The 12,785-nt window shown below is 36.9% G+C and overlaps 2 protein-coding genes and 1 non-coding gene across 3 annotated transcripts; 2 read left to right on the top strand and 1 right to left on the bottom strand.

The window, feature by feature from the left end:
• Window positions 1-68: 68 nt before the first annotated feature.
• On the bottom strand, window positions 69-6,041 carry EV154DRAFT_606378 (uncharacterized protein; the record flags this gene model as incomplete). Its single annotated transcript, XM_051607535.1, has 3 exons — window positions 5,551-6,041; window positions 4,437-5,496; window positions 69-4,389 (listed from the first exon to the last, which is right to left on the bottom strand). Coding segments are annotated over exons 1-3 (5,787 nt in total), but the record flags the coding sequence as incomplete, so codon positions are not given.
• A 2,860-nt stretch (window positions 6,042-8,901) lies between these two features.
• EV154DRAFT_606377 (uncharacterized protein) lies at window positions 8,902-11,944 on the top strand (the record flags this gene model as incomplete). The annotated part of the gene is made up of 10 exons (XM_051607534.1): window positions 8,902-9,024; window positions 9,091-9,215; window positions 9,278-9,536; window positions 9,610-9,758; window positions 9,899-10,007; window positions 10,470-10,565; window positions 10,622-10,851; window positions 11,292-11,394; window positions 11,472-11,574; window positions 11,631-11,944. 10 exons carry the CDS (start codon window positions 8,902-8,904, stop codon window positions 11,942-11,944), a joined length of 1,611 nt encoding a protein of 536 aa, XP_051452886.1.
• Window positions 11,945-12,312: 368 nt separating this feature from the next.
• Window positions 12,313-12,385, top strand: EV154DRAFT_t112. The gene has a single exon. It is a non-coding gene; the product is annotated as a tRNA-Phe (tRNA).
• Window positions 12,386-12,785: the final 400 nt, after the last annotated feature.

Here is a 12,785-nt window from a genome sequence, read left to right as displayed (position 1 = left end):
CTCCAGGAATAAAGTTTCCGTCCTCTAGTAGTGCATGATCCCGTAAAAATTGAGAAAGCTCCACCCACCCTCCACCCACACGAACCATAACCATACGACTTCTCAAAATACGACAATAGGCTAACTTTGGGTTCAAATCCCCAAACCAATATTTGCCTACTTCACCTGGAACCATCTTGACTAAAATTTTGTAAGGAGAATCGTTTAAAATATTACCAAGAGCAACATCCAAGTCGTTCTGAGGGTCTGACACGTAGTTTTCAGGTGTTTTGGCAGACGCACGTTGTCGTTGCTGTTGAACCGCCATTTGACGAACTACTACTCTTCTTGCAGTAGGTGATGTAGTATTGTTGGTAGCATTTCTACTATTTGCTCTTGAAAGATGCTTTGACGGGCCTATACTAGGAGGAGGAGTTGCTGAGGTCAAACTTGCCTTTGTTGTACGAGTATATCCAGTCATATATCGAGGTGTTGGTTGCATAATTTTGGAATTTGGAGACTGTTTTAACAAAGGTGCAGATTTTTTTCTCAATAAACTAGTAGCTTTTTGACCTCTTTCTGGTAACATGTCTTCGGCAGCAAAAAATTCGTCGAAAGTTCCACTAAGGGGGCCTATACGAGCCATTAAATCAGACTTTTTTGAAGAGAATTCCTTTTTTAATTGTGACCATTTGTCTGATAAGTCCTTGACACAGTCAATAACACGAGAATCGTTTGTATGGCTTTCCGATACTTGTTTTAATTCGTCCAAAAGTTCATCAATTTTAGGTTCATAGTAACGGTATCGAGTATCCAAATCAATAAGTAGTGCTTGTAAATCAGTACGACTATAAGCTCCATCTACAATACGCGCATTAGAAGGATCACCACGGGAGATCACATCTTTTGTTGCAAGTAACAATACGTCTAGCTCTTCCACTACTATAAGAAATTCTTCCAATTTTTCGGCCTCATCTATAGCCTTGTGTTTGGTTTTCAGTAAGCTTGTCAGTCCACATAACGCGGCGGTAATTTCGGCACGCTGACCTTGAAATACTTCTCCTTGGCCTTGTTGATCAACTACGTTCAGCATACTATCTAACTCATTGACAGAAACTTGCAAACACGATTCAATATCGCGACTCAAAATGGTCAATTCAGCTTTAGCGGAAGCCAAACGGTGCTCTGTAGGAACTGAGGACAGAGGACAACTCAGCACAATCTTCAAATCATCGTGGTCAGCGCCATGATTTAGTTGGGTAGCACGGCAGATACGAATAGCAATTACACGGTCCTTCATATTTCCTATCTGAGATAGAACATTTTTCACTTTACGAGCAATTTCGTTACCCCGTCTCGAATTATTTAGCAAATCAAATGTCTCTTGATGCTGAGTCTCAAGACTTGCCCATGCTTTTAAGAGACTTGTTCTGCGGTTGTGCACAGAGGTTCTAATTTCATCTTGATCTAATCCTATATCTGTGAGGTCGAGTTCCAAACCATCTTTTGTGATGAATATGCGAGATTCCATGGCTTCAAATGCTTGTACGGTCGGGCGCATATCATTGATCTTCTGTTTCAAAATATCCAATTCGGCTTTTGATTCCTTTTCGTCATTCAAGCAAATATCGGTAGATAATTCAGTAATAGCATCGGAGCAATGATCGACCCAAGTTTTCAGGTCATTTGCTGCTTTTGCGTGTATTTGAACTTTCCGAATAAAAACAGCCTGCTTCTTTTCTGATCCGATAATGTTAGTTAGTTGGCTTAGATGATCCTTAATATTGCTAATCGGCTCCTGAACAGAAATATTGCTGTAACCCTGAAGTTCTAAATCTTTTGCTGTCAAGACGAGCTTCTCTATACGCCTGTAAAGTAATCGAGCTCTCTTTTCGGAATCCAGATTTGAAGTTTGCGTCCGCTTGCATAGAAGATCCATAGACTCTATAGAACCAGAAGAAAATCCGCTTATACCAATATTTGACATACGGTCATCAATAGTACTTTTTTGGTGATGTATATCTGTAAGCACTTGCTCTGCATGTTCATGAAAAGTAGTGTATAATATTGCTGTACTGGCATTGTTTTTGAGAACTGTTAAATTGTTTAAAGCAGCGTGGATTTTATTCGTCAATGCTATATGTCTTTCACGAGCGCAGGAGTAATTTGCTGTTTGAAGGGGATCTTCTTTAATATCGGCCGCATCTATACTAGATCCTGTTTTTTCCAAATGTTCCGAGGCAGCATGGATTCTTTTTTGAATGTTTTCCAAATCTGCGTCTTTCCATGAACCTGATTTGGTTAAGGCAAGAATTTCTTCATCTAAACCACATAGGAGCTGGTTCTCTACCAGGCTTAACCGACGTTGACAATTGTACCATTCGCCTACCTTTTGCGAAAATAATTCAACCTCGCTAATATCTTTGCCCAATAAAATCCAGTCACTTTCCATTCCCTGTTGAATATCGCACATGGCTTCCATATTTTCAACTTTGGAGGGTATCATTGAATTGAAATGAGAGCATAATTGATTAAATTGAGTTTGTTGATCTTTATAACTTGAGCTAATTCTACTTAAAGAACTATTAAGCATTTCAAATCTAAGTCTATCTTGCTCTTCTGATTGACCGGTCATGAATCCACAGGTTTGTTTTAAAGCTGGCAAAGAGTTTCGAGTATTACATAGAAAAGTACGGAGTAGTCGAGACTTTTCAGTGTAAGTGTTGCCATCTTCTATCTTCTTTCGGAGCGCCCGTATATCTAATGCATGCTTTTCCAAAAGTTGCTGTAAACAATCAAATTTTCCCTCCAATTGCTGTGATATATCTATTAACCCTTCATTATCCAGAGAAGACAAATTCAATTTTTGTGTAGTCTCTAAAAGTAATTGTATACGTGTCAAAAGGTCTACCACTTCATTTTCTTTTCCATTTTGAAGCCTGTTACATATACTGTCATTTTCTCTTTCAAATTGTTGGATATCTTCCACAGTAAGCTCCTCCATGCTATACATGTTGGCTTTTGCTTTTCGAATCGTTTCAACACGTTCATCCGACCAGTCACAAAGACGGATAGCATCTCCCAAGTATTCTTTCGAGCGTTTATGCAATTGCAGAATATCTCTATATGCATTCAACTGTCCGTCTAACTCCTCGGCTAATAAAACCAAGCTGTTACGTTTATCTGAAACCATACTTTGAATATCTTCATTCGCTTTAGTGTTTGAAACTTGATCTATCGTGAGAGTAGATATAGGGTATGGTATACGATTCGCAGTTGATGTAACAAGTTGCATAATTCTTTCGTTGGTTGCTTGAACATGTGTTGTTAATTCTCTATTATTATCATCCGGATATGCTTTTGTCTCTGCGTCAATCAAGTCCATTTGAAGTGATTTTGCATCATGTATTACCATTTCAGTTTGATACAAAAAATCCATGACATTTAACCTTTGTTCGACTACATTTCGGGCGAATGTCATACGTTTCATCAGATCCTCAAACAGTTGCTCACAGTGATCTTGTCGAGACTCTAAATAACTTGGTAGTGTAACTCGTGATGTATTATCCAAATCTTGGAAAGTATCCACAGATCTTGTAAATTGACCCTGATCAAATTCAACCATCTTCCTTTCTAATGTCAAAAGTTGCTGAACAATAGCCTCTTTGTGCTTCTCTTTTATCATTAGGCTTTCTCTTCTCAAAAGATCCTCAACAAAATCTTCCTCCTCCAATGTCCAACGAGCACTTGATTTCAGGAATTCGTCTAATTGGCTATCTGTTTCTTTTAACCATTTTATCGTGTTGGAGAATTCTTCTTCCCATGTTACACGTCGAGTTAATACCTGTAAATCGTAGCTCTTTTTTGCTAGTAAATGCGTTAATTTATCCAAAGTTGTGAGTGTTGTCAGGGTTATTCCAATGGTTGTTGTGTCGGCAGGACTTAAATCCTTGTCAGTTCGATCGGGGCCAGTTAGGGTTTTGACGTGTGATCTAAGTCTTGTCATATCTTCCCGGTCAAAAGACTCGATTTCTTTTTCTAGCAGACTGTGGGCTTTGTTGAATATTTGTACTTGCTCCAGCGTTGCTGGCGATTCCAAAGAAGTTAGTGGGTCCGGCAAACTAGTACTGTTTATTTTCTCAACTTGAACATCAATCCAATATCTAATTCTAGCAGCTTCTTGAAACCAAACGCGAATTTCTTCGACCCAAGTCCTGACTAATTCATTCTTTTTTGATATCGATTCAAATTTTGTTGAATAAGATGTGTCTGCTGTAGCTTTACTTTCTTCAGTGTCCGTAATCAGCAGGTCATTAAAGTTCAACTTCAGAGTGTCTACCATATTAGTTGTCTTGTCCACATAACCCTCTAACTCGTCAATATCATGATTTGTAGTATCGACTTCACCATCTTGTTTTGAATGAATTCCAGCTCATGTCGAATAGAAGAGCACATACGAGCAAAGGCGAATCCTCTTCGAAAATTGGACAGAGTTACTTCTGCTTTTTCAAATTCATCAGATAGTGTGGTATGTAAGCGAAGTAGGTGCATTTTTTGGGATACAACTCTAGCATGACTTCTCCACTGTGGGCTTAGTTCTTCCTGCAGGTAAGCTTGTAGCAAAAACATGTCACCATCTGTCAACGCTTGGAATTCAGATTGCAAAGACTTAAAATTTCTATCGTAAGCAGAATAATCTTCTTCGGCGGCTTGTAGGGGATGAAGTATTTTGATTATTTGCTGCTGCTGTTGCTGGATAAGTTGAAAGTTTTCATCACCACTCATCATACTACTTGTATAACTACCGTTGTCATTGTGTTGATATGTTGATGCGGTTGTGTTATCTTCTGTTAAAGAAAAGTCCATCGAGTCGATAGAAGAAAGCGAATATTTTGACGTGCGTGTTGGTACATTTAACATCAGTCTATGCTGCAACCCATTCAGCTTGGCAGTAATATTCGAAACTCTGGACTCGAATTCCTCCAGATCATTAGGTATTTCAGTTCCATCACCATATTTTAAGATCGTAGTTTTGGTAAGTTTAAGCTGCTGCAAAGAAAAAGTAGAGGTAACAGTAGTGCTTTTATCACAATCTTCGACCTTTTCAGTATTGGTTTGGTGAAAGGGTTTAAACCGTTGAATATCACTATGGCGGCGTGCTATTTCATCTTCGGTAGGAGCAAAAAGGTAAGGTACAATTTCTAAAAGATACGAAACAATGGCCGACTCATCCTCTTTATCATCTAACGAAGGATCAAATAAAATTGGAATTTGATAGTTCTCGTATATAATTTGAAATGCTGCTGATAACTGTCGATGAGGAAACAATTCCGATATAAGAGACGGATTATGGTAGTGGATGATTGCTAATAGATACGTTCCCGATTTCCATGATGCTACTGAGAAATCCTTCAAAGGAGATATTAAAGATGCACAAGTATAGTCGGATAATACAAACGTCGACCACGAGAACAAAAGCTTTCTGACGTCTTCCATTCGAGTGGGTACACATTGGGCCTACTTATATGGTTTAGCGATATTATTAATTTTTTATTATCCATAATACGTTACATGAATGGTAAAGGACAGTTCCCGATTGTGTAAGATTGTATGGATAATGCTATAAGCCTGGTGCTGATTTTGGACTATATCCAAGAGTGTCATTAACTGGTGGTGATCCCCGCTTTTATAGGCTGAGATATCAATAATATTTTGAGGGAAAGTGGTAGAGAGGGGTATAATTAAATTGATTTCGTTCAGCAATAAATAAATATCTTGCTCATTTAATATTTCAAATTTATGCCTTCTGTACAAGGACTGTATGAGTAAAACAAAACTTGGCAGATCCCTTAATTCTTCTAAATTTGAAAGGTTGAAATGAAGATTGATCCAATTCATCAAACATGATTGTTTGATTGTTGTGTATTTATCGTTGACGGTGTTGAATGGTGTGTCGGGTATATCTCGTTCTCTTGTCATAGTATTGCACTTTTATAGGAAAGGAAAAGAAAAGGCCGTGAAATAGATAGGATATGCAAAAAGTTAGTTTTCCGGCTGTATTGTGCCACGAAATTATTATTTCAACACGTTCTTTCTATCTGCTTTTTCTGAAATCGAGCGTGTGAGTAACTTACATTTACCATTATGTTACTTATTGGGATCTATGGTATGATTATTATTGTATCAAGTGTCATCAGGTTTATTGTATATATAATACTGTCCTGGAAGCGCCGACGATGTCACATTATTTAACAACAATCAAAGTGACACAGCTGGAGATCACAAGCCTGTTCGGGACTGTAAGATAGTAAGCAATACGTATACAATGAAATACATATTATGCATATATATTACAGCTCTTCGAATGAAGGATACCTTTAGATTTGGGATTGCCTTCACTTTTCTGAGTATTCACCTCATCGTTACACCGTAACTTTAAATGACCTTTTAATTAAGTTTATTATCAGCAACCTTTTGTCCAGAAAAATGTCATTTATTCGGTCCGGATCCAGCGGGAAAATACATAAACATGTATGTCAAAGTCTAAAAGAATAATCCTATGCCCGGAAGTCAGCTTTTCTTACTTAAAACAGTACTTAAAATAATGTGTCAGGTTTGTGAATGCTAGAGTGTCAACAACTTGAAAAATCAGCAAAATTTGTTCCGTTACACCCAGCATGGCTGTATCTAAAATTATTGAAACTAACAACTCGAGTCCGGGTCTATTGACGATTGATAGTTCAGGTGCTGTGTCGGGTGGCGGGAAAAAAGTCAGAACGCCCGGTCTTAAAAATCCACGCTCAAACAAAGAGTGTCCAAGGACAGAATTTGCTTTTCTTTTCAATAATTTATCTACGGTCTAACGTATTTAATGACGGCGAAACCCTCTGTAGTGGCAGGATCAAGGAGTAAAGTGGTGAATATATTTTAGTGTTTTTCATTGTCTCTCATAACATCAACATTTCTTGGGGTAATACATCCTGTAGTTGTGCCTCGTTTTAGCTACTCTCTTTTTTAGTTTGATTGTCAGTTTTGGCTTGTAGGTTTTTTAATCAAAAAGATTATAGCATCGTATATGTAGTTTGCTTTTGTTTGTTATAACCCATTCCATTATATAATATTATTTATTAACTTCGGAATAAGAATTATATCTACAACACTCTGCCCTTAACCTTAGGTAAAGTACCTGGAGCGATTTTTCCTTTTAACTGATGGAACGGCAGGTACTACCTGCTTCAAAGTTTTTTGTACTCTCAAATTGCAGCACTTGTATTTGTGACACTAATATTGTGCCCAGATCTTACTAAAACTAGTCACTGGATTAGACGAGTGATTGATTTACGTTTACTTGAATAATAACTACTATTTTTAGTGTACATTACTCACTATATTTTTGTATCTGCTGTACTGGGCTAATGGTTGCATTGTTGACGATCTCAGAAACGAGATTTGCTTGCTGTAGACGTCCAGCTCATTTTTGTTTAACGAGAGCGGTGAACTTGGGTATGACCTTGTTAAGGATATATTTGGCGCTTTAAACCTTTTCAATGCACTGCTCAAAAAATATAGCAAGGCAAGCTTCCAAACACCCCCAAAGACTGCAAATTGCCTTTATCCATCCCCGATGTAAATCGTGTTTCTAAATATGTGTTTACAACTTTTTTGTTTTTGTTTTATTAATCTTCCTGCTTTAGATGACTTTTTGCATTTGTAGAGTTTAGAACTTTGCTCAAAAAAGTCCATGCTCTGAAAAAAAGTTTACAAGGCCAAAGTATCAATTATTTTACAGGGTACTAAAAACATCATTGATTTAAGTCGGTTGTCCTGGTAGCACTGCTGAAGGTATGTGTACATAAGTATTCCACAGTTATTTATGTTAACAAAGACTATAGACTTGCTTAGAAAAGTGTCAAAAGAATGTCCAAGCAATGAAATAAGAGCATAACGGTGCTGAAAATCAGAGGCCATAAGGGGAGTCCGTCGCTTCTAACTCACCAGAAAGGTATGCAAATCGAATGATTATAACTCAAACAAAATATATGATTACCATACCTGTAAAAATAAACTAAACTTTATAAAGCAATTAAAGGAGAGACTTTGTATACACATCACATTAGGATGAATAATCAAGTAAAATATATTCATGAATCACGTACTGGACCACCCATTGTGTTAAGGTTACTCATAATTTGTGAACGGGTCTCTTACGGACAGCCATTTTTCCTAGGGACAGCCAGGGTGCGCGTAGTCGTAATGTTGGGATTATGCAATGTCTAGAACTCCGTATTTTTTTCAAACGTATTTTTTAGAATCATCTAAACTTCATGGGATGATCGATTTCTGTTTTCCATTAAATCTGCTTCACTGTCATTACAAGCTACTATTGGAACGCAGACAGACAATTACCAAGCTCTGACTTGCTTGGGAGGTTTTTGCAAGTGTTTCTATTTTAAGTAAAGGCTCAAACATTATGGATGATAAAATAGACAAATGGAATCATCCTGACATAAGCTTGTTTATCTATAAATAAAGCTGGTTCACACACTTTATTCTTCTTCTTTTCTTTTCCCTTAACATACTTCTTTTATCGTACGAAAAGTAACCGATCACGTAAAAAGGTTTGTTTAGTAGTGACTCTTGTTTCTTTGAAAAGAAGCTAAATTGAAAAAGATATATTGTGATGTTGCGGCTGCGGCTAGTCTTTGCTATAGGAGAGCGACCTCCTACGCAGAGTTCTTGAGTTTTTGGAACTCACGAACTGTGAATAGCAGGGATGCATTTTAAATAGGTGCAAACATACTGGCCTGCTGGTCTTAGCTTCTGGCCAGAATTTCTGAAAGTAGTATAAAAAAAATACGTTTGAAAAAAATACGGAGGTCTAGACATTTCCGAGTATTTGGTTGCCTTTTCACAGCTTAAAAAATGAGAATTCCTCAAAGAGCGATAGCATATTTAAACGACATGCTCTATAACAGTTGGAGCTTTCCAGATGTTGTCGATCTCATCAAGGAGGAGCTATTGTTGAATCATGAAGACAGCTTTAGTGTACTTGATTGAATTTTGAAAAAGGACTTCAAAGTAGTCGCGAAAGCAAACGAATGGATAAATTAGTGGAAATCTCTGATAAAGCAGTACGAAAATACAAAAGAAACACGAACCGGAACCAAAAAATCATTATATAATGTTAATATAAATACAGCCAAGAATATGTTCAACAATTATCAAGGAACACAAACGTGAGTATACTACCTTTTTTTTCCATTCATGCTTGCTAAACAAAATGGCTCTATCACTACAGGATCTGCAGCACTTTTGATGAGACACATATTGCTTCGTCTGGTGCACCCATCTCCACATCTAGTACGCTTACTACTACTGCATTTGATGATCAGGCCTCTACATCTGACTCGTTAGCTTCTACATTTGACACGGGAGCTACCAAAACTGCGGTTGGAGACAAGTTTGCTTCTCTGTTTGATGAACAAGATGAAGACGACTCGGCAATGAACAATCAAGAGCGATTCAGAAGAGAGATTTACAAAGCTGTGTATTTACATGTAAGTAATATCAGACTAAGAAACCTTCACGAATTATGATATGCGAACCTAAACATCTATTTGCTTCTTGTAGTTTAAAGGAGAACTGGATCTTTTCTTGGTAGCAAGGCTCAACAAACTGGCTCAAGGTCTCGTGTCAAGAAACTTAACTGAAGCATTAGATTTGCTTTCGTACTGCCTTTTGAACAATAATATGAGTCCCAACGAGAAGAATGCTCTCAAGTAAGTATAGAATGTGCTGTGAGTCAATGCTTAAAATCAGTAGTCTAACACATATGTGATAATTGAAAAATAAAAAGGGAAATGTAAATTGGAAAATAAAGCAAGTAAAGACATGAGACTCTATAATCCTTTATTATAAGTTGGAGAGTTTGTCCTGATAAAAATAGAGGTCCTTTTTATATTCAATTATTACTTCAAGATTTTTCCTGCGCAGATCAAATTGACTATTTACCCGCAAACTGGGAAATGGTAGAATTAGATTCAGAAATCAGTTACATATGACACATAGATTATTGTTATATACAAGGAGCTAGTTGACGCATATCCGGCACTTCTAGAGCATTATAGTTTATCCATTCAATGACAGGGTACTTGATTGGATTACTAAAATGAATTTATGAGAAACTAGAAGCTTCGGCAGCTACTCGACCAATCCAGGAGCGATTATGAAATCTGATCTCAGTTTGACATATGAGAGAGCTGGCACTGCGTCGTACCAATAGGAATGTATTCGCAATATGGTACTTTTAATACATAGGTTATATGTATTATAATTGAGTGACAAGATAAAAGTAATTGTATTCGTGGAATTAGGCGTCAAATACTACAACATATTGTGCATAGGCTCTCTGTTAGTCATATTCTCTGCTTTTCTGGTCCAACTGCAACTGTCTTCGCACGCTACTTTGATAAACAAAGCCCAAATATTAGAATACTTTCGAGCAAGCCAAATCTCATTGTACTCATTTTACCACTGTCATCGGATTGTCTGAAGAAGTTAAGAATACCATGCAAAATTTGATAGAGGTAAATACAAATTCATGGAATTGAATCATCTTTTCTTACTAAAGCAATATTATCAGGCAACTACAGAGGAACTACCTTTGAGATTGAAGATCGCCGAGAAGAAGCTGCAGTTGCTCGAGGGTCGACGTCATAAATCTATAGAGATGCAGGCCTTGGATGTGATCGAATACCTTGTATTGATAATGAGAAGAAAAGAACAACGAAACAGCAGTGAGCTAGCATTCTACCGTGTCACTGCTCACATCATGGATATTATCTTAAACAACAGCTCCTTAAAATTGGTTGAGTAGGTTTGTCGTTGAATAGGATGCCCACGTTGATAGCATACTAATATGTATGTGGTAACCTAGCAAGGCTATAGCCATATTAGAGCTAACAAAGGTTTATCCGTGCTGATACCATTTGTGATATAAGCTTAGCAAGAAATGTCATAGTAAGAACTATAAGGATATTACATCACAAGTCTAATTTAGTACAAGAAGGCTTAACATTTATTATAACAAGACTAAATTAGTGACTATGTAATAATCGTATACATTTTTGGTTTATCAATGATAACTTCAAGATAGAACTAGAGATATGAACACAGCAGACAGTCTTTTATATAAATACTCGTACATTTCATTTATTAATAAAGGACATCTTATAAACAGTCTCAAACTACTACTATAGTCTTTTTATAATTTAACTTTACCTTAAAACACAACAATGTACAAATCTTTTTAGTGGCGAAAATTGTTCACAAGCAACTAAAAGCGAGCAAAAAGCCAATCAAAAAGCATTCTGTGATGATGATGCGAAGTCTACTGGAAGAAAAATTGACTTGGTTGTGAGTGATAAAGGATGTGAAATCAGTAGCTCAGAGTGGAAAAAAAACAAGCAACTTCCCCCCTTACTGTTGAACAGCAACATATCAAAAATATCAGAACGAATGCATCCATGTTGAAGAAAATGTTAAGTCTGTGTGGTGAGGATGCTTCATTGTGTGTAGTTGGAATGGAATGGCTGGGTAAGTTCAAAATGTTATTGTCATCAGGGTTCATACGCCCTAACTGTGCATCACAGGTCTTGTGGGTTGTGTCTACAGTGTTGAGAAGCTCAATGATGTGTACGTTATGTATGACGCTGGTACCCTTATTGTCCCTGATACCCTCTCAACTCTTTCGCTCATTGTGAATACGCTGGACATGTTGTACAAGATCAAACAGCACCACGAAAAACTAGCCACTATCTTGGAACCTGCCATTGAAAGAAGCAAATTGAGCCGTCAATTAAACAAGTTACGCTCTGCAGCTGAGATGGAAGAGGACGATACCACCAACCCCATTTTCTTTACCCCCACTACCAAACGTCAGAAGAGTTATACCTCCCACCATTAATCCTCAACCCCCCCCACTACCTCAGTGCCTTATTTAAATATTTTTAGATACCTTCTTTCTTCTTTATATATATTTTTTGTATCCTTTTTCTTTTTTTTAAACTTTGTTTTAATGCCCACCAGGAGTAATGACAAATGTAGATAATTCTTACCCAAAAATTCATAAGAATGTAGCAATACAATAATGAATCATTAGAGCGACATGCATATCAATGGCAAAAAAAAGCCATATTCAAAAAGAATAATGAACGAGGGCGCGTATAGGAACGTATATTATCCAATCATAATTGATACACGTGATTATCACGTGATACATATTTTTAATTTTTAGTTGAATTTATATTAAATAAAAGTTCTAAAAACATGTAAGCGGGTATAGCTCAGCTGGGAGAGCGTCAGACTGAAGATCTGAAGGTCAGGTGTTCGATCCACTTTAGCCGCATTCTTTTTGCTTTATTTTGATTTTGCATTCCGGGTAAACATTTATCCTGGTTGTTATTTCAGTTTTCTTCAAATAGGTATGTTGGATTTACAAAAAGTGCAATTTTTTTTTTATTTATATAGCATAAAGCCGTGCATTAAGGCCATACAAAGTATGCCTCAGATAAAAACGGAAATCAAAAAATAAAATGTTAGTTAACACTTTTTAACCGAGAACAACCAGATTTTTAAGGAATGTTTATTGATTCTGACAGAACAATAAAAAAATGGACTATACATAGAAATGCTGACAGAATCTTACTCCGTAAACAAAATTGGAGGGGGTGGTATCATCTGTGAGTAATTGCAAACCAAACCAAAAATTACTACATGATATCTAATCAAGTATTGTCGTTATAAAA

The sequence above is a fragment of the Mucor mucedo genome (genome assembly GCF_025094135.1).
Source record: "Mucor mucedo strain NRRL 3635 chromosome Unknown EV154scaffold_130, whole genome shotgun sequence".
NCBI lineage: Eukaryota > Fungi > Mucoromycota > Mucoromycetes > Mucorales > Mucoraceae > Mucor > Mucor mucedo.
The sequence above is the reverse complement of the archived record's forward strand: the minus strand, read 5'-3'. Positions and strand labels throughout refer to the sequence as shown.